This window comes from Sinocyclocheilus grahami, unplaced genomic scaffold (assembly GCF_001515645.1).
Source record: "Sinocyclocheilus grahami isolate Dianchi unplaced genomic scaffold, SAMN03320097.WGS_v1.1 scaffold2313.1, whole genome shotgun sequence".
NCBI classification, from domain to species: Eukaryota; Metazoa; Chordata; class Actinopteri; order Cypriniformes; family Cyprinidae; genus Sinocyclocheilus; species Sinocyclocheilus grahami.
In genome coordinates this window covers 22,738-45,941 of record NW_015507492.1, presented here as the reverse complement: position 1 = coordinate 45,941, position 23,204 = coordinate 22,738, and the positions used below count along the sequence as shown (strand labels likewise).

The 23,204-nt window shown below is 38.6% G+C and overlaps 1 protein-coding gene and 1 pseudogene across 1 annotated transcript; one reads left to right on the top strand and one right to left on the bottom strand.

Annotated features, from left to right (window-relative positions):
- The first annotated feature begins 205 nt into the window (after positions 1-205).
- Positions 206-19,760, top strand: LOC107574705 (dipeptidyl aminopeptidase-like protein 6). The gene is made up of 12 exons (XM_016261151.1): positions 206-210; positions 1,248-1,366; positions 3,086-3,133; positions 5,506-5,604; positions 5,696-5,765; positions 7,570-7,764; positions 7,997-8,051; positions 10,573-10,672; positions 12,674-12,732; positions 12,813-12,885; positions 12,968-13,041; positions 17,434-19,760. The coding sequence occupies exons 1-12, from the start codon at positions 206-208 to the stop codon at positions 17,581-17,583; spliced, it is 1,047 nt and encodes a 348-aa protein (XP_016116637.1). The 3' UTR covers positions 17,584-19,760.
- Positions 19,761-20,723: 963 nt separating this feature from the next.
- LOC107574707 (threonine synthase-like 1) lies at positions 20,724-22,829 on the bottom strand (annotated as a pseudogene).
- Between the last annotated feature and the right edge of the window lie 375 nt (positions 22,830-23,204).

Genomic DNA, 23,204 nt, shown 5'->3' with positions numbered 1-23,204 from the left:
GCGCCACTCAGTGGACATTTCTCTTTGAAACTGCGGTGAAACGTGCAGTAAGGTATGTAAAAACGGTGTTGCAGAAAAGCACCCAGAGGTACGTATTTTTATGAGACTGGATTGAAAAATCAGTTTCAGTGCTTTGCATCCAGGAAACGTACCTTTCACTCATAAATTTTGCATTCAGTAGCAAAAGTTTTGTGATGAAAATAGCATGAGGTGAGAAGAAAAAATATATATTTCAGTGCTTTTGCAGGGCAATGCAATACTTTTGCAAGAGTAAAAATACTTGTGAGCAAATGCAAAGTTTATTGGGGGAACGCAACACTTTTTGCAAGAGAGCTCAAAAGTTTTGCAAGAAAATGCAAAAGCATTGAAATTAATATTTTCCTCCCATCTCATAAATTTGTCCATCACCATATCCTATTGGGGCAATAATGTTGTGTTATGGCTGAGAACCGATAAATGGACGATATAAAAATTTTGTACTGCTACATAAAATCGATAAAAAGTAATTTGACATTCTACAATTGAATTTATGCATCATAACATTATAATGTACAGTATTAAAAATTTATATTATTTTAGAGATTTGCTGAAGATTAAGTAATAATTTATTGTTATTATTATTATTTTAAATAAATAATCATTTATAAATATTTTTATATTGTGTTTTTAAAACACAAGGTGCAAGCAGAGCCGATCCTAGACTTCTGGGGCCTAAGCAAAATTTTGCCGGTGGGGGGTGGGGTGCTGTGTGTACGTTCAAAACAATTTTAACAATTAAACAATTTAACCTATAATAGCCTACTATACACACATTGGTATAGCATTCGATTGCTTTTCAAACTGTTCATTTTCACTTAAGACATAACTGACTATGTTTAGTGAAAACTCACCAAAACAGACATTTTGAAATATACAAAGTGCAAAGTAGTCTATATTTGTCCGTGTTTCAGTCCGTCTAGAATTGCGCGCACGGAAAGCGCTTAAGGAACAGTGTCTCTTCTGCGGCTCAGTGCGACTTTAACTAGTTTTTTAGTAGAATCAAGCAAGAACGGCAGGAGACTGCACATGGCACTCAAGTTACATGATTTGGCTGAATTGGATGTTACGTAGAAAGGGCAACAGCGCACCTCTGTCGGAAAGGGACATTCAGCACATATATATTTGTGTTATGTGCCGTGTGAAGTTTGGCTTGTTCCGTCACAGGCTTGTTCTCGCTGACAATGTTAATGTGCCTGTGGTTGCTCCAGCGCAGACACGGTGGGCACCTTCAACCGCCGCTGTTTGTCCTGTGATTTCACGGACAGCTGCGGGTACGTCAGTGGCTTCTTCTGTCCCAGCATGGACTACTTCCTGCACAACTGTAAAGGTAGACAACTCTCTGTTTCTATTTTGCTTGTTCTTACTATATCTTTTTAATACAAGGGTATAGTATTATGTTACTTATTATGCTTTATTATTATTTTTAAATGTACCACGGGTATATGTGCAAATAAAATAGCATGTGTACATATATGACGTTTAGTAGTAATTCAAATTTTTTTTTGTAAAAAAGTCAAGAAATACTTGTGAAAAGTCTTTGTTTTACTGAAAAGTTGAGAATTGAAATGAGTCTCTGAACTCACCATAACCCTGACACATTTTCAATAAACGCTTGTGAGTTGACACTGTGGTGAATGTCGAATTAGACCCCATGAACCATTACTTTTATATTGGCTCCTAACAAGCTTTATGCGTCCGTGATGAGTTCAGTGTTACGCAGGACGAATTAGAGAAAGGGATGAAGACGGTGAGAGTAGACGCATTGTCAAATAGTGTGTTGTTATTGTTCAACAGTAAAGTTTTCATTCTGCAAAGTGCATTGATTATTTGGAGTGCTTGTTTCTACAGCAGCTGAGGTGTTCTGAAGGCTTGAATGCTTGTATTCACTGAACCGTTGTGACAGAACTCCTGGAGAAATGACGATCAGTTTTGGCACTCGTTAAACTCACCGCAGACGTTCATAACAAAAGCTTTTATGCACCTTTTTCAGTTTAGTGGCAGGCTGTCTATAAAAGAAACTTTAGAGAACTTGTAAAATGACTTAACTGATGATAAACTGCTCTTGAAAATTGCTAATATGTACAGTTGAAACATAAGCTATGACTTAACAATACATAACAATAATGTACGATCAGTTATGGTTATTAGCTTTGGATAAGAGAATCTGCTAAAATGCATAAAAGTAGTTTTAAAAATCGTTGCGTTATTTATTTATGTACTGTATGTATGTATTTAGTAAGTTAGTTTCAACTATAACTTTATTTTTCTTAGTTATCATATTATATTACCTAGTAAGTAATTGCACAAATTTCCGTAAGAAGAATGTTGATGTGAGGTATCATGTAGCACAAATGTTACAGAATGCATTATGTGCCAAAATGTAGGGGCGTGGCAGAGTTTTAACTTTGATAAAGAATATCTCTTTGGTTTTGAGACTTTAGTCTTTGCAACTTCAGGGATCTTATCTATGCACAATCAGCTTGTAACTTGAAATCGCATCATATGACCCCTTTAAGGTTTTGTCACATTTAGTGTTGCTCAGCGAAACTGAGCTGATGTATGTTAAATAATGTTATGTTGAACTGATGTATGTTAAATAATAATAGTGAAAAACATTTTTTACATGATGTGTAGTCAAGTATGGTGTCCCATACTCAAAATTTTTGCTCTGCATTTCACCCATCCAAGTGGACTTCCAACCCTCAACTCAACCCTCGACCTTCGGGTTACAAGTCTGACTTTCTAGCCATTAGTCCCCAACTGCCAAGAACATACAAAGAATGCAGACCAGTGGGTCCCCAGGACTGGAGTTAAGAGCCACTGCTTTAGGGTTCAGTATGATGCATGAAGAGTTTATATAAAACATTTGACAAGAAAGAAGCATTCTGTAAGACACAACACAATAGCTACACTCCCAGCTGTGAGAATGACCTATTTACAAACAAAAAATAACATGCATACTGTTGCAAAGCATTTGTTCAAACTATGAAAAACAATGAATGTCCTGTGTCATTAATTATTGATGATTATGTTGGTGTGTTGTCAGGTCCTGATGTTCCGTATGTGACGGTTTACAGCACCCATGACAGACAGAGTGAGTATCCAGCCTTCCTCCTCTCTGTATCGTGGGTGTGGGTGTGTGTCTGACTGAATCCAATATTTTGAATGGTCAATATAAATTATAGGAAATCTTTAGAAAACAAGTACAATAGCATTGTAGTGCATGTCAGTGGATGTGTAGTAGATGCAGGGCACACCTGATTAACCTCAATGTCATCTATGCCGTTATCATCCCTCCCTATTTTGACTTCAAGCAGGTCAAGAAGCTCTTTTTTTATAAGTGGACCATTTATCCTATATTTGTGGTGCAGCCAAAGTGCAAACGAGGGTGGCAAAGCATAAGGAAGTCCTCTGAAAAAGTGTGCCACAAGATCACAATTCATTTTCGGTGAGAAGGTCAAATCAGAACGAAGAGTGGGCGCAATTCTGCGAAACTGCCAGAATGTGGAGCGAGCACCTGGTGTAGAGAACACTGCCCTGGGCGACTGCCTCTAGCGCCCACTCCTCTAACTTATTTAATTATCACAATTCATTCATTTTATACAGTAATGGAGTCATATTTCATTGCTGGGTCATTTCTACAGTTTGGTGGATTTGTTCCCCATGAAGCAATATTTTACATAAAATGTTAATCAGCTTTCATGCCACATGGTTTTCCATGCATAGGTGTTGACACAAATTTATAATGATTAGTACCCCCAATGAAAATAATTTCTTTGTGTCTGGAACATGGCTTATACCTTTACATCATTTAGTATACACAGACCATGAATATGTTAACTAATCCCCACCTCCACTCAATCACACCAGCTCGGACCTGTTCCACTTTCACTTTTTGAGTGAAGTAGTAAATGCTACACAATGGCAAGTGGTAATTTTGAATAAATGGTTACCAGAGAGTGAATTTATTTAAATTCTAAATGGATTATTGCCTAGAAAGGATGCAAAGAGCGCTCCCCTTATAATCACTAAACAGCCGTCACTCATAGTTCATCTCGTAAAGTTCTGATATAATCAATGAAGTTCTATGCTGCACAATTTATCTCAAATTTACATTACTTCTACATTTTGTTATACCAAGAGGATTCGTGAGTGTGCATAACTCAGTACTGGTTTTGAGCGGTGATTGGATTTTGACTTAATCACAGATTAATCAACAGATATCTGTGGTTGGCTACATTGTTAAACGCTGCAAAACATGTTGTAAATAGACACCTATAACAAAGTGGAGATAATAAAATGAAATGTCCCACCCTGCAAGTGGCGGGATTGATTGCATGTTTGTGACACTAGGAAACAGGCACGGTTTCACACTGCAGTTTTTAGGAGAAAATGCTCAGCAATGGTGTTGAATTTGCACATGGTTTGTATTTAAGCATATTAAGAATCCAGACAGAAATGCAAACAACAATAAAAACTTGATTTTCATCACAGGGTGTCTTTAAATGTAACATTTTGCTTGGAATTAAACACTCAAAAGAAGAGTGACGAGTTTAGGAAGATGCATTACCAGATTCTGCGTTACACTGACACAGCCAGACTCAAACACACACACACACACATACACTTGCAATGGCATTATATACCCGAAAGCATGTCAATTGACGATCAGAGCTCTTCCTAGGCCTACCATAGACTGTGTGTGATTAAATAGCTCTACACATGCCCGCTTGCACAGTGAGAACACTTACAGATGATTGGATTATTGCCAGACGTGCCATGACTTCCATAAAAACGTGACCTCTCTGTGTTAGAGGCTTGTAATTGTGTTATTATATATATATATAAAATATCCTGTAAGCCCGTCGATATCACAACGAGAGTGTGATTCAGTGCGACAGTCCATCACAAAAGTCCTCTTACAGAGCTCACATCTGTGTGTGTGTGTAGAATGTTTAGAAACGCTGTTTGTTTACAATTTAATCTAAAGTTCTTACTCTGCCATTTCAATTTTAAATTTTTTTTGCATCCATCCCCATCTCTGCCAAGTCCATTCAGTAAATGCTAAATGTGACACCAAGGTCAAATTCAGATGACTTAACACGGCGCTCATACGGATCCTTCTCCGTATTGACATAAAAATCGTTGCTGTTTTTCAAATGTGCGGCTATGTTATAAATTAGATAAATTGGCCCCATTTACTTCCATTGTAAGTGCCTCACTGTAAAACAGATTATTGCAATGCACAAGTCTACATTTATTTGTGATAATCGACATTATACCACAAGTGTTTGCATATATGGTTGTTGGTGCAAAGTGTGAAATAGATTTTGGGAGCTATAATGGAGGGCAAGATTTTGCCCTCCATTATAGGAGGCATGAACATTAAGCTAAATAACATATTTGTGGTTTGGAACTTTTCATTTTGGGGTAAACTGTTCCTTTAAGTCTGCTTTCTTTCTGCAGAGGTGTGTGACATCGAGTTGAATCGGAACTTGAGGAGAATGGTGAACTCGATGCAGATGCCGAAAGTGGAATACAGAGAAATAAACATAGAGGATTACAGTATGTTAACTAAATCGTGTTCAAATGCTGGTGTTTAAGAAGGATTGTAATATAATGCAGATGCAGATGAATCTCTGATTGTCATACACAGGCCTCAGCATGCAGATCCAGAAACCTGCAGGCTTCATAGACACCTCACACTACCCACTTTTGCTCCTCGTGTGAGTAAATATCAAAATCTACAACATTTTCTTCGTTTACTTACAGGCCCTTTGCCTTTCCATACACAGCCACAAACAAACTTTATGTTTTATGCAGAAAAATGTGTCAGTTTCCCAACAGTTTCTCTGAACGCCCCCATGAACCTCCATCTGGGTTTAATCCCTCATTAAAAAAATAAATGAAATAAAAGTCATAATATACAATTTTCTTGCATGTTATTATTTCTCTGAGTCTGAGAGGTTTGGGGGGTTGTGGTCCCCCTCGGTCCGTTTGCGATCACGTCCCGGTTCACCGCGGGGCCCCCTCAAGCGCGGGGCCTGGTACGACTGCACCAGTTGCGCCCCCCTAAGGACAGCCCTGGAAATTAATAACGTCATGCCAAGCTGCTGAATACCAATGCCATTTAACATGCTCATCGTTGAGACAATTTATAGTCATTTTTGTAATTAAGTTTGAATACATGATCTGGGGAGGAAGCTTTGAATCATGAACTTTAGAGTTTGCCTGTAGAGCATTGAGCAGGTCATCCCATTAGCTCACAAACAGCAGTTCCTCTCCCACTTTTTGTTTCTGCGCTGTGCTTTAGGTCTCATCAAGAGTGAGAGTGTAACTCTCAAATGGACTTTAGTCAGTGCTATTAATCTTGTCTTGTCAGCCGTACACTTTCAGCCACTGTAATTACACCACAAATGAGTTCACCTGCAGCCCGCCTTCAATTAACCCACCCCACACATCATACATACCGCAGCAATCACCTGTGCTCTCTATAGAGCCACCAGAGCAGTGAGTCTATATAGTGTGTTAGGAATATAATCTCAAAACCCAGTGAGCTGCTTACCTACCTACCCTTGTAAAAAAGTGCACTTTAGCATACTAAATAATACTAATACTTATAAATAATATACATTAAATATAATGGTAACACTTTACAGTAAGGTTCATTAGTTAACATTAGTTAACTACTTTAGTTAACATGAACTTAATATTCATTTCAACATTTACGAATGCATTATTAAAATCAAAAGTTGTGCTTGTTAACATTAGATAACACACTGTTAATTAACATGAACTAACAATGAACAACTGTATTTTCATTAACTAACATTAATAAAGATGAATAAATACTGTAAAAAATGTATTGTTCATTGTTTGTTCATGTTAGTTAATACATTAACTAACATTAACTAATGGAACCTTAGTGTAAAGTGTTACCAATATAATATACTTTAAAATAATATATATTATAATTGTACACCCAAAAATGTACATTTGCTGAAAATGTACTCAACCTCAGGCCATCCAAGATTGGGAGAAATTTAGCATTACATCAGTTGCTCACTAATGGATCTTCTGCAGAAAATGGGTGCCATCAGAATGAGACTCTCCTTCTGACGGCGGCACCCATTCACAGAGGATCCATTAGTGAGCAACTGATGTAATGCTTAATTTCTCCAAATCTGTTCTGATGAAGAAACAAACTCATTTACATCTTGGATGGCCTGAAGGTGAGTACATTTTCAGCAAATTTTTCATTTTTGAGTGAACTGTTTGAAGTACACTACAAATATTTAATGTTATTAAGCAGACTTATTTTTCACAAGGGTAAACTGCATTTTTGGACATCATATGCATCTGACTCTGCTAGTCAGACTTGGAACATGCCTGTGGTGTTGCAGAATGTGGCAGAAATCTTACTAAATTTAGAGACAGTCATTATGTCCTAGCATAACTTAAATGTTTGCTTTCTTAGGAAAACTTGTTTTATTACTCTCTCTCTCTCTCTCTCTTCTCTCTCTCTCTCAGAGATGGGACTCCAGGCAGACAGTCCGTCTCAGAGCAGTTCCACATTGACTGGGCGTCAGTGCTGATCAGCAGTTTTGGGGTGATAGCATTGCGCTTTGACGGTCGTGGAAGTGGCTTCCAGGGGACTAACTTACTCCATAAGGTGCAGCGAAGGCTGGGAATGTTCGAGGAGAAAGACCAGCTGGATGCCCTCAGGTAGTGCAGCCATCTGCGTCCAGCGTACAGTGAACATCCATCAGTGCCAACACACAACTGTACATGCAGACACATGTGCTGCATCTCCTTAACTGCATGGCAGATCTACAGCCATTTAGAATACCACAGTGTGACTTAAGAACCCAATGACATGACTGACACTGATTATTCTGCATGTGAGAAGGTCTAGCAAGTGTCAGACCGTTTAACACTTTGTCTTTGTGTCTGGCAGTATTATGATGCAGGAGCCTTATATTGACAAGACCAGAATTGGAGCTTTTGGGCAGGTAAATACTTAACTGCATTTTACTGTTATTACTTGTCCAGATAAAATAGCTTGTCACACACACACACACACACATCCACATTATAAACAAAAACACTTCAATAGAAGACAGAAAAGTAATATAATATAATATATATATCTGTAGATTGTGTACTGTCTGTATGTGTTGTGCCTTAACTAACTAGTTTCCCCTAAGGGGGACAATAAAAGTAAAAAACAACAAAAAGACAAACAAACAATAATATATAGGCTATTTATATATTTCCTTTTATTTGAATTTGTTTCAATTATAGCTTATATATATATATATACACACACACACAAATTGTTTGGTTTTCCAGCATCTTTTGCGTATTTGACCCCTTTCCAACAATGACTGTATGATTTTGAGATTCACACCGAGTACAACTGAGAGACACATACGCAACTATTACAAAATGGTCACTGATGCTCCAGAAGGAAAAGCGATGCATTAAGAGCCAAGAGCTTCGCGTTGGGTGGTTCTTGGCCTCCTCGTCGTGCATTAAATGAGGGTTTATACAACAGTTTGACAGAACGTGTGTAATTAAACAAGAAACAACGGAGTGCCTAATAAAACCCTCTTTTGTGCGGAACTACTTCCTTCCGCCACGGATTCAAAGCTCAAGTTCACAGTTAAACATACGTCACTTTTAGAATTCGTATCAAGGGCATGTGCTGCTTCAGGTAGGTTATTAGTGAGAAATAATGAGGTTATAAGAGAGAAACAATGCAGCAAGACGTGCATCCAAATGAGAGAGACCGCGAAGCTAGACATTTCTTCTTATATTAACTAACGTACTCTACGATTAGCTCAGTGAATAAAAAAAAAAAAAACATAGAACAAGCGGAGTGATACAAAATTGTGAAAGGGCATTCCTGAAGCGATACCAGTACAATATCTCACAGTTCTCAACTAATCAGATTTGAGAACCAGAACGAACTGTTGTATAAAATCGTTTAATGCACAGCTAGCCGTGCATTATCCCTTACATGTAGGGTAACACTTTATATAGGGAACACATGTTCACTATTAACTATTTATTGGGTTGGGTTAAGAGATCTACATCATGGTCATACAGAATAAGGTGTTAATATGTGCCTATAAGTACTAATAAACAGCCAACATAGTCTCCTTCGGTTTTGATCTTCGCCTGTTTTCCTGGACTTCTCCCTTTAGCCTTGCCCCTGTGACTCTGTCTGCCTATCGTCGACCCACGCTAGCCCTAGGATTATTCTTGTGTCTTGCCCGCCATATTCCTGGTTGCCACTGTTTACCCTGCCTGTCTTATGACCATGTCCCTGTCTTCTCCAAATAAAGCTTTGCATATGGATCCTCACGTCTCGTCAGCCCTGTTACAATAGTAATATGCATGCTAATAAATAACTAGTTAATAGTGAGAATTGGACCTCAAAATAAAGTGTTACCATATATAGTATACATTGATTTTATTTCAGTTAACTATCATAATGCTGTTTCAGGCTTAATAAACACTAACAATTCATACAACATAAATTGGGTATATTTATTGGTTGACATTTTATGTGGCTTAAAATGTTATGTTGTATATGTCTAGGTTAAAATTTTATTAGAAAGGTAGAATTAAATGCTATTATGGATATAAAGATTTTGCTTGCTTTTTGCAGTTCAGGAATGTGTGTGAATGAGATTTTGTCAAAAGGCTGCATTTGCTGCTCTTTTTGGAACAGCCTTCATATCAAGAACATTCCTTACATTGTTGTCTGTATATACACTCTTAAAAAGAAATGTTCTTTATTAGCATCTATGGTTCCATGAAGATCCTCTAACATCCATGGAAACTTTCCCTTGGACAAAAGGTTCTTTATAGTGGAAAAATGTTTTTAGATTTCCAAAATGTTCTTCATTTCAAATGTTCTTCACAAAAAAAAAAAGTTCCTGATAATGCCACATTTTCTAGCACTGTGCATGGAACTCTTAGTCTCTTTGTTCATACAAGAACCATTTTTTTCATAGTGAAGAACTGTTCACTGAAAGTTTCTTTAGGGAAACCAAAAAATATTTTTCTATGGCATCACTGCGAAAACACCCTTTTGGAAATGTTCATTTTAAGAGTGAAGGCAGCTCACTAGGTTTTGGAACAGAGCTACACTGTCAGTGTGACTCATCCAACAGCATTTCTGATAATGAGAGAGTCCACAGAGCCTGTCTGTATTTTGGCACGTCAGTTAAACTCTTCCTCTCTCACTAACTTCAGTCCTGAAGAGGAGCAGAACAAATTGGTTTCATGCAGCGAGAAGAACTTATTTGAGACCATCTACATTTCTGGCTACATGTTCGTTTTTTGCCCGTGCCTATTTCTTTCCTCGAAAGATTGTCGTTTTTCAAAGGATTAATGAATGCATGTTCAAAGGCTGAATTCCTGCCTCACTTTAATGAGCACAGACCGTATCAGAAACTTCTGTAACTAGTAATGAGAGTTGTGCTATCTCAGAGGTCCAGAGTTGAGTGTTTTGTGTTTCAGGTGTATGGAGGTTACGTCACCAGCCTTCTGCTCAGCTCTGAGGACTCCATGCTCAAGTGTGCTGCAGTGCTCTCGCCCATCACAGATTTTGCGCTATATGGTGGGGTTTGTATATTCGATTCTATTATTATTCTATTATTAAGGGATTAATTAATTTATAAAGGAATTAATTAAAGGATTTGAATGGATTTAAGAGAATTAAGAAAAAGTTTTTTTAATAATATATTTAAAATATGCACACATTCATTTTATTTGCATGACCACTATTGAAAATGCAGAACGTTTCGTGTCTCATCACATTCGATGAATGATGTAAATGACAATATTTTCAATTGGTGAACTTTGAGGGAAAACAGCTGAATAGTTTGCATCACTGGATATTACTGTCGGGTTGTTTAACATTTTTATCATAAAACAGTTGTCAGATATTAATGTTTCATTACTTCCATCATAAATAGCTCTCTTCGAATGTTAAAACTGAAGCTTCATGCTGGAATTCACGTTCTGCTTCTGTGAACAGTAAACCCTGCCTGCTTTAATTTGATTGGTCATCTCAATCATTTTGACATTGAGGCAGACCAGCCTCCAATTTTAAACCTTTTTGCCATCCCAACAACAAACAGAGCGCTGTGTAATGGAAATTCAGCAGAGCAGTGCACAGGTTTCAAATATTGGGGGAACAATTTGGCCATTTCTAATTATTGGGGGGGGTACTTGTCAACAATGCATGAATTACATGAATTATCTTAAGTTTTTCTATTCATAATAGTGAAATTTGTCAACAACAAAAAAGCACAGTAGTTTACATCACAGGATATTATTGTTGGTCGATTAATATTCTTTAGGTAAAACAGTTGTCAGATATTACATATTTAGCTGCTTGCATTTTACCTCACACTCTTTCACTGTTAAAAATGTTTTATTCGATTGGCCATCTCAGTCATTTTATCATTGAAGAGTGCTGTTAGCCTAAAAATATAACTGGTCACACTTTAGTTTAAGGTCCAATTCTCACTATTAACTACGACTTTTGCCTCAATAAACTATTGCTGTTTATTAATAGTTAGTAAGGTAGTTGTTAAGTTTAGGTATGGGGAATGATTAAGGGATCTAAAATATGGTCAATGCACAGCCATTAATATCTGCTTTATAACAGCCAGTATGCTAGTAATATGCATGCTAATAAGCAACTAGTTAATAGTGAGAATTGGCCCTTAAAATAAAGTGTTTATCTTTAAAACGTTTAGTCATCCTAACAACAAATAGAGCAGAATCAGTATTAAATATTAGGGCAGAATACAGCTCCGCAGAGCGGAGAACATAGATCTGTTTGGGTGTCCATCTGATCTTCAGATGTATATATGAATATCTCAGTAAGCACAATACATCTGTTGAAAGGATTTGAGCTTGTGTGCAAGTGACTGTAAAAAGAGCAGATTCACATGCATTCTAAATCAAAACACCTGCTGAATGTCCTTTTAGCATCCAAAAGGGAACATTTTACAAATGTTGTGTGGATGATAAAATACCAAAAAATCGCCGATGTTGGTGTGATATCAGGAATGGGAAATATCATCAAATTTTTGTCCCACCCCAGCTTTGTCTGATTGCTTCTCCGTTGTTGTATAATTGCCTTTATGCATTGAGGTGACAGATGTGCTATTTTTACCTTGACGCGATATCATGAAAATAGTGAAACATTTGTGAGATCAGATGTGATGCAAGATGTCACCAACAACTGAACCAACAATTAAAAAAATAGCAAGAACGCATCCTGTGTGAACGCCTCGGAGGAGGAGGAGGAGTGTCCGATTCATCATCCATTTCTGTAGCTTCCTGTCTGTGTGTGGCAGTGGATCCCATCAGTATTCTGAGAGCACTCTAAGAACTCTAAAGGAACAGAGGGGTGAAAAATGAAGCATGTGCGTGTTCATCATAAACAATACTTGACCTCTCACAGTGGCAACAGCACAGAAATCTGCTCATAAGTCAGTGTGTATTGTGAAATGGCCATGCAGTGATTTTTATCAAAGGAAATGCTTGGAAATGAACTCTGCCTGTGACAAATGTCACTGATACCATTCTTATTTCCTGTTTTCAGCTTCAGCGTTCTCAGAGAGATTTCTAGGCCCTCCCAAGCCAGATCGGAGGGCATACGAGGTACACTTCCTTTGATAATCTGTATTTTGTATTCACCATTACTGACAACACTTACAATATACTCTTTAATATTTCCGCAGATGGCCAACCTTGCATACAGAGCGTCCCAGTTCATCGATAAGAAGTTTTTAATCATTCATCCGACAGCAGATGGTACATTTCCTTTCTATTTCTTACAATGTCTTTGTAAAAGAAATAATACTCTCAACTAACACGCATCTCATTTACCTTTTAGAAAAAGTTCATTTTCAGCACACAGCCAAATTCATCTCCAGGTTAATCAGCGAGAGAGCAAATTACACTCTGCAGGTAAGAGATATTGAGAACGTTAAAGGGGTCATGAACTAGCTTTTTTAAATTATTCATACTGTTGTCTGAGGTCCACTTATGATGTTTGCGTGGTTTTTACATTCAAAAACATCAAAATCAATAAGTAATAGGCTATTTTCTACACTATTGTGTACTTTAAAAAAGAAATACTTTGATACTCATTTAAGCTATGATTAAGTTTTATTTGTGTACAGCCGGTTGAACCAGCTCCCTGTTCGTAAGCAGTTTGTTCTCAGTATACACTATTTTTTCTCAGTATACACTATTTTACACTATTTTATGTTTTTAAGCCACAATGTTATTTTAATTATATTTGTATTAATGAATTATATATTTTTTGTTTTTAATAAATATTTAATTCTAATTCTAATAATTCTTTAATTTAAAATTTCAAGTAGTTTTCTATTTTTATTAACATTTTTAATATGTCTATAGTTTTATAATTTTTTATTTTAGTTTTAAGTATTATTGTACATCAAGTTAAACTAAATGAAAAGGAGTTGATTCCTTGGCAACCAGCTGAAATAAAAATGTATATTTTTAATATTTTTATTTAATTATATAAATTAAAAATTTATAATAAAAAAAAAATGGTTTTAGCTAAAGGTGCTGTATGTATTTTTGATCGTGCTAAAGCATATAAATGCCATAATATTTTTGCAAATATTTAGGAAACATGCTAAGTTCACATGAAAAACAATTCTACAGCTAGTTTTTCTACTCTGAAATGTGTGTTCTGTGTCAGAATGTCTGTTTCCAATATTTTGAATTTGCACTGCAGTATCTATTTCAACCGCTAGCTGTCAATATTACATACTGAACCTTTAACTATAATAATCACCCTGTGCAGCAGTGATTGTTTGCTTTTACAGCTGCTTTGGTTCCAGAAGTTTCTTTTTTTTCCTATTCATTTTCAGCAGAGCGTTTTCAAAATATTCTTCTAGTTCTAATCTAAATGAATGAATGATGAATCACAACATTGCAAACTTTGATTTGAAGAAAAAAAGTATATGAAAATAATGAAGGTTTCATCCCATAAATATAATCAATAACGATTATAATTCGGAAAAAAAAATCAAAGAATAAAAACATTTTTACATTTTTGCAAAATACACAGAGAATCAAATCATCAATCAAATTAGATTAATCACAGAGCTTCATGTTTCAAGTTTGCTTAAAGATTGTGGTTGAGCACTTTTGCCATGGTAACATCGACTTCTCTAATTGGTGGAATTCTCTTCAGGATTAGGGGTATTGTAGTTCTTCACTGGAAATTCCACATTTAAATGGTTTCTTTTTCTACACTGATTTGTTCAGAGTTCACTTAACATCCTCAGAGTTGATGGCAGTAAAGGTTTATACATTATTGTTAATCAGTTTCTCTATGGAGTAAATGAATGGGGGTTTAACTGTACACCTTGTACACCCTGCATCTCAGCCTCTGCGATCAGTCAGCAGTGTGAGTGGCTGTTGCCAGCAGTGGGATTAGACACACTCAATGCATGCAGCTCATTTAAACAGATTATACAGGCCGCTCTCACGAGCCACATACTGGATAATCCCATTATATTCCAACACTAGGAGATTTCTCTTTGCTTTCTGGTCCCTAATGGATTTGCTATTAATTGCTGGCTGTTGAATGACTGTGGAATTAATTAGGGCAGTTATTCATCATGATGTGTGTGATCGTCGCTGTGTCAAGCTGTTCTTCTCAATTTATGATCTATTAGGAAGGGTCAGGGCTGCCACACACACAATAAAGTTTCTGAATGTTTACACATTTGGCTTGATTGTTTTGTTCAAACCCATGGTTCAGTACACATTTGTACCACAGTTTAACAACGCTTCTTAAAATATATTATATATATATATATATATATATATATATATATATACACACACACACACACACACACACACACACCAATGAGCCAATTACATTATGACCACCTATGTAATAACCTGTAGGAGCTCCTTTAGCCAGCAAAACAGTGGCCACTCTGCAAAGCTTTGATTCAACGAGGTGACGATAGGTCTCCAGGGTATGTTACCATAATGTCAACAGCAGATCCTCCAGTTCCTGTACATTGCGGGGTGGTGGTGATGTAGTATAAACCCGCTTTTTGACTGGGTTCATGTCAGGTGAATTTGGAGGCCAAGGCATTAGCAGAAATTCACCATCATGTTCCTTGAACCACTCCTTGACGATTCTGGCAGTGTGGCATGGCACATTATCCTGTTGGTAATGGCCATCACTGGCAAGGATGCTCAGATACCTGACAGATGTAAGGGATTGTGCTATTGGGATAATGGGGCCTAAAGTTTCCCAAGAAAACATCACCCACAGCATAACACCACCGCTGCCGGCCTGTATCTGACCAGCAGTGCCTCCAGGTGCCATAGCCTCTGTTGGTAATCGGTGTATCCACACTCAGCTGTCAATGTGATGCACCAGAAATCTTGATTCATCAGACTAGGCCACTTTCTTCCTATCATCCACAGTCCAATCTTGATGATCTCAGGCCCATTTCATGCGTTGTTGGTGATGGCATGCAGTTAGCATGGGGGACCTGGCTGGGTGGTCAGCTACGCAGGCCCATACACAGAAAGCTGCGATAAACTGTGTACTGTGGCACATTGCCCTGGTCACCACTGTTCTAGATTTGTCACACTGTGGCCCTGCAGTCACTGTGAACAATGTACAACAGTCTCCGCTCCCCTCTGGCATCATGGAGCTGCGGACTACACACGGCCGGACGACGGTTCGTCGTTTGGCCATCCGTGCACCACTTTAGATACATACTCACTTCAGCGGCACGTGAACAAGCCATAAGGCACGCTGTTTCCGAGATCGAAGTTCCCGGGGCGCCATGTCATCACAATTTGTCCTTTATCAAACTGATAAATCGGCAGCTTTTCCCATTCTAACCCTGAATGCTCTACTGACAGAAAGCCAGTCCTCCAGTGGTATACATACTGCTCTGTGAACTGCACCTGTGGCACCATTTGGTTGCCAGTTGTGCTCATTGCTATAGGCTAGGGGTATTCATAACTTAATGGCCTCATACACTGGTTTATGTAACTCAGTGTGACTCTTTGTTTAGGCTATCATAGTTTTAGGCTTGTCATTATTCATATTTTGGTGGATTTTCATTGATAATGTTGACAGTCTAGGTCTGATTTCATATTTGCAAAAAAAAAAAAATTGGAGTATTGAAAAGATTAAATACTCCAATGCACTCGTATAATAAATATAAAATGCCTTTAATTAACCTGGCTAAGTCATTAAAATTGTTAAAAGTATAGATCTACGAGTATCCGCTACACAGCCTTCTTGAGGATACACATCAATTGTTCAAACAAGTCTTCTTAAACAATTAGTAAACAATCATCAAAGGCTGCGTTTACACTTGGCATTAACATGCGATCACCGTGATCTGATCAAGCAGATCGGATCATCAGTCAATCAGGACACGTGTTTACACTTGGCAACATCAGCTGACTTCTCGATCTGGATAACCTATCGGATCTGTATTTCCCGCGCAATATTTAAATAAGTCTGCAGTGCAAAGTCGACCTGAAGTGGTGGGTTTTCTTTTGAAAACTATTTTCAGTCGCGGGATATTTACAAATCAATCAAAATAAATGTACAAGTCTCACTAGCGCTCTGTTCTTCTGACAGTTCGGAGAGAGGGAGCGGCGTTTTGCGTGATGTCGACCTGCAAATGCAGACACGATGGCTGGATTGCATTTACATTACACTGAGATCCGATCACAATGCGTCCTCGACTACCTCTGGACCAGAGCACGCTGATCGGATAACATTCCGATCAGAAGCGCGTTTACACTTGTCTTTTCAATGTGTATCTGCACAACATCCGGATACAGGTTGCATGTTAATGCCAAGTGTAAACGCAGCCAAAGACAGCTGGTTGATCAGTGGTAGGGGCTAAGACTCCTCTTTGTACCAAGCATAACAATATTCAAAGAAGAAGAATATATACTGTATATATACACACACACATACCCATACATGCATATTATTGGAGTATGTTTTACGAGAAAAAAATTAAATGTTTTAATTAACAAAAGATTCAGACATTTTTTATACAAAAATGTTTGTTTTAATAAACCACTGAAAACCCTGATACTATCCTGCAATAAATGAACCGAGACTCTTCTTGCAAATGCTAAATAAAACTAAAAGGGGTAAACAAATTATAGATACTGATGATTTCACCAGTGTTTGATGTCAAACTGACTTGCATTCACCCCGGAAGATGCAGGGTGAAAGCGCAATCAGTCTGACATGTGATGTTCTGGAGTGCTGTGATAATTAAGCTCAATACCTTGTCTTGTGCCTTTCGTTAGATCTACCCAGACGAAGGACACTTCATTCACAACGAGGGAACGCGGCAGCACCTCAGTCAATCGCTGGTCAACTTTTTTGAGGAGTGTTTCCGGCTCCCGGACCGAGTGTTCGAAGAGGCGCTAGAAGAGGATAGCGAAGAGGAGGGTTAGTTCACCCATTCCATGATGTCCAAGAACAAAGCCAGCTCCTTTTGCCACCTAATATGCAACCCATAGATTTGAACCCTCCAGTTTTCAGTTCCCTCCCGGTGTCGCATGCTGACTCTGAGACTGCCCTGCCTCGTGCTCCTGCCTCAGTTCCCTTTCAGGTGCTCCTCACTATACATCAAACCTCGACAGACCGTGGCCGTGAAGCGTGGCGCGGCAACCGGCTAGCGCCACATCATCTCACTCTCCCCAGCAGGCCAGTTATGAGCTTCTGAAGGTCTTAGGAGTCTCTGGTCTGTCCATCACGTTAACGAATGAGACGCTGCGATATTAACTGACCGCCAAGCGTGATGGCCTTTGAATCCCTAAGAGCTGTGGGACTTGCAGAGTTGAAACAGCAAGGTCAATCAGTGTTTGATTCAAATAGATATTTGGTGTTTTGGGCAAAGGGGGTGGTTGTCGGGAGAACGTTTCATTTGTGGTTCAAAAGGTCTTCTCATGTCCAATTGTGCTCGTGTCTGGTGTTGCAATGTAAAGTCGCACATGAAAACCATTCACTTGGATATCGATAAAACTTGTTTTCAGTGTTCAAGCGTGTCCGAGTCTTGGAAATCTTGTAGCCTCAAGTGTGTATTTAGATGGTGTTTATTCATTGCAGAAACTTCATCAAGCAGAAGGGGAGCAAAAACGATTCTCATTATTCTCGCAGACCATGACAGTTGTACAAGACTGTTGATCCCACTTCTCAGCGTGTGTATCCTTGAAGTGATGGTCTGTCAGTGCTGAAGAAAGCACTCTATGTTGATTTAGTCACTGTGCCTTATTACGGGGGCGAAGAATCGTTTTCAAGGAGCCTCCTTGTGAATATCACCAGTCATTCAAGGCTTATGTTGGTTTGACTAAAATCCTGTATCTAAAACGCTCTTGTTACATTTTCGATGACATCATGGAATGCATTATTGTCTGTAATAGCATTACGAAGACACTGTTATTTTCATTTGCATCTTTGTGAGCCAGTGTTGTTTTAGCATCAACAAAAACAAACTCACTCACATCCTGCTAATAGCGGTTTTCCATCCACTTTAAGGATCAAGTAATGGAGCATGAAATTAAAATGTATGATTTCAACATTACCTCAGTATTAAACTAAAGCCCCTCTGAGGCTTTACAGACACTTTGTAGAACATTTGTTAATTCATGCCCAAAACAAATCTGTACATAAAAAGTATATTACAGAAATTAGGGTAGGAAACACTTCTGTGTTAAAGGGATAGTTCACGCCGAAACAAAAATTCTGACATTGACTCAACCCTTTTGTCTTTCCAAACCTGTATGACTGACTTTCTTCTGTGGAAGAAGAAAGAGGTGTTTAGCAGAATGCTCAAGCTGTTCTTTCAATACAGTGAGTGTCAATGGAGTCATTGAATGGAAACAAACCTTCAGTGTTTCATGGAAGAAAGTACAGTTGGTCATACAGGTTTGCAATGAGGTTGAGTAAACAATGACAGAATACAATCCCTTTAATGCTCATGAAATACAGTACTGTGCAAATGTTTCACATTGGCATTTTCATTATTTAAGTCACATATGGTATGGTTATATGTTTTGCACAGTACTGTATATGAACAGTCATTGGTTGTAACTTTTGCCTATAAAAGCTCTTGAGGATGAACTATTTTATTTTGTTTGAATGAAATGTTCATGTTTGATCTTGATGCATTCATAGTGCATGTCGAAAAACCATTTGCAACTCAAAAGCTATTTTTTAAAAATGGTCAAATATATACATAGTATTTTTAATGGCTTGAATGTTCCGACCTGCATTTCATTTCTGGTAGTTTTGTGAGTGAGATCTCAGTCTCGTCTGCTTGCTGTCTAAATGTTACTCAAATATCATTTAAGTCTCTGAATATGTGAGTGTTTCTTGTACTTAAAGCATTTGAAGGTATTTTGTTCTCCCATGTCGAGCAGAGCTGCGGAAGTCACGGAAGTCACTACGATCTGAAATTAGCAATGAAACATCGCATGGGACCAAGAGAATGATGGGATTGCTGTTTACTGACTCAGCAAGAACAGTCATATTGTGGCACCTCTCAGAATACAAACTATTTTATCATCACCTTTGTTATTTGTTTTCCTCACTTGGAGAAAAGAGGATGAATATGTAAGTAACCAAAATAAACGGAAAGCCTTCAATGTTGATGTCCTGCTTTCTTGTGAATTAAGTAAATGAGTGCATTTGCATGCATAACCTTAAGATGACGACCTCTAAGGTTATGTAAAGATTTTAGAAGGTGTTTCTATTTTATCTGGCAAAGATCATGAATGGTTTAAAGGAACACTCCACTATTTTTGAAAATAGGCTCATTTTCCAACTCCCCTAGAGTTAAACAGTTGAGTTTTACCGTTTTCAAATCCATTCAGCCGATCTCCGTGTCTGGCGGTAGCACTTTTAGCTTAGCTTAGCATAGATCATTGAATCTGATTAGACCGTTAGCATCTCGCTCAAAAATGATCAAAGAGTTTCTATATTTTTCCTATTTAAAACTTGACTCTTCTGTAGTTACATCACGTACCAAGACCGACGGAAAATGATAAGTTGCGATTTTGTAGGCCGAGGAACTATACTTTCATTCCGGTGTAATAATCAAGGAACTTTGCTGCCGTACCATGGGTGCAGCGGGCACAATGATATTATGCAACGCCTGAAAATAGGCTTATTGGAAGTAATATCATTGTGAGTAAACAATGACAGAATTATTACATTTGTATGATCTATACTTTTAGAGGGAAAAGGGTGGTGTAATGAACTGGTCATAGTGTACGAAACATTATACCAGGGCTGCCCAAACTCAGTCCTGGAGGGCCAGTGTCCTGAAGAGTTTAGCTCCAACCCCAATTAAACACACCTGAACCAGCTAATCAAGCTCTTACTAGGCATACTAGAAACTTGAAGGCAGGTGTGTTGAGGCAAGTTGGAGCTAAACTCTGCAGGACACCGGCCCTCCAGGACCGAGTTTGGGCACCCCTGTTTTAAACCCTTAAAGCAATAAGCCATACATAGCAACAACAGCAATATGATAGCAATGATTAATAAATTGTTATATTGTCATCTAGTAATAATTTATTATGTAGCTGTAAGATGTCACAGTAATTTAGCAACTACAAGTATAAAATAAAAACATTTTGTGATAAAACATTTGCGAGACTGGGAAAAAGTAAGGCTAATTTCTGGACTTGAGTAACATGAAATGGATTGAAACTATATCCCATTACATTACTGCCACCTTGTGTTCAAATTGACAAAGTGTGACCATAATGTTTGGGGTTTCTTGACAGACATCACCATCTAGTGGACATTTGCAGTTATTTCAGGTCACTGGACTCTCAGAAATGATTCTTGTATCATCTACTTCATCTGCAAGCTTGTTAAAGTCAGCCTGGAATAGTTTATGTGGATGATCTCTGCTGTCTCTCATGCACTTCAGCAGAGCTTCATGCATCTGCTCTTGACCTCCAATGGTGCAGAGTTTATCCAGTTGCTCAACAGAGTCTTGTGGGATATTTTGACACTGAAGGGCTTTTAAGACAGCCGGAGCAAACTTCCCATGGTGTGCAGTGGGGCATATCACAAGCGGGCAGGTTTTGTCATGTATACGATCGCTGACTACTTTATCAACCGCTGTGTGGGTGTCCATTATGTAGCCTGTTGTTGCATGCACCTCCCTTATGGCCCTCAAACAGTCATCTTCTGAGCACCAACCAGCTTGAACTTCGAGATTTATCTTCTGCCGTAAAGTCTCTGATACTTAAAAAAAAATGATCTCTTTCTAGACTCAAAAACAGATCTCTGACCAGACTCCCATCCCCACCGGATACATGATGGATGAACCTCTCAAGGGTATCAGTGGCAGGAGAGTTTGAAACCAGCAGCTTCCTGTTGCGGAGATCATACTCTCCACTAGCAATGAAGTCGGATATGATGCAGTTATGATTGGACGCACAGATCACCTTCCGTATGGGGATTCCCATTTGTTTGGCATACAGGGCTGACATGGTGTTGCCAAAGTTTCCAGTAGGGATGCACACGTCAATGGGGTCTCCAAACGTCAATGTGCGATTTCTAAGCAGGTCCATATACGCCGAGCAGTGATAGACCACCTGAGGAAGCAGTCGAGCCCAGTTTATCGAGTTTGCTGTGCTTAGAACCATGGCATATTTCACAGCTAGATGTCCCATCAAGCTTGAGTCCCCGAACATTCGTTTAATGCTCCTCTGGCAGAAGTCAAAGTCGGACAGGACGCTGATGGACTTGGCATTGCCCTCTTGAAATCCTGTCATCTGTAGCTTATGAATCTCACTCACTCCTTTCTCAGGAAAGAACACAAGCACACCAGTCCTCTCACAGTCACTGTCTTTAAGTTTCTGGAAGCCATTCAGCACCGTGCTTCCTGTATCTCCAGATGTGGCCACTAGAATAAGGTAGTTGAGCGAACAGCTGAGGCATTGACTGCAGTGCCAGGTCTTTAAAAGAAGCAGTGGGGCCGTGAAAGAGTTCTAGAATGTACTGATGATCAGTGAGGTGCTTTAGAGGTACAACTGATTGATTGGCGAAGTTTTGGCCATAGGCACGATGTACCATTGTGCTCAATTCTACAGGAGACACATCCATAGGATGGATACAGTTTTCCAGTATGGCCACTGCTCTCATGGCATATGGCATGCTGGATATTCTCAACCATTCAGTAGGTTCCAGTTTGGGAAATACTTTCTTTGGTACGTAAAGCCCTCCATCTGGTGCAAGACCCTCTATGACAACATCACTGAAGAACTTGCCATCACTTGACATTTGGCTCCTTGTTGAAATTAACATATCTGATTCTAAATCCTCATATCTACCCAGAGTCCTCAGTACTTTATCTGCTACATCCTCCAAGGAGTCTCCTGTCCCACAAAGGACTCGTGTATCCAGCCATTTCTCATAAAACTGTTTCCTGTACTGTAATATCTCTCTCATAGAAACACCAGCATCTTGACCCACAATCCTATTCACCTTCATTCGAGAGAGTCTCTGCATGATGTCTTCTGTGTCCACATCCAGATACAAGACCAGTCCAGATCGCTTCAAATCAGTTACTCATTCCCCATGTCTTTTCGAGAACATCGTCATCTATATCAATAACAGGCATCCTTAGTCTCTGTCCCACAATCTGTCCTAAACAGGTTTTCCCTGCTCCAGGAGGACCCATCAGGAGAATGTTTCTCTCATTAGGTTTAAAGATTTTATTTGATAGCCATGCTGTAGTGAAGTATGAAGAACCAAACTGAGCAAATAGCATGTGGGTCCTCAGCTTTCTCACTTTAGCCAATAGCTGACCGAAAGTTGCAGGGATCATCTTGGAAAAAAATATCAGATAATCTGGGAGGCAGAAAATATGTTACATAATTAAAGACATGCTAGTAGATCTAATAATATAGAGAGCATTTGCTAAAATACAGAATGTATAAATCTATTACTTTTATTCTGATGATTTAATCTATGTAATATGACTGATTTGTTTTAATAAACACTTAGGCCCTTCCCCAAATAGCACACCCAAGCCCTCGCGGGAGTGCCGTAAAGG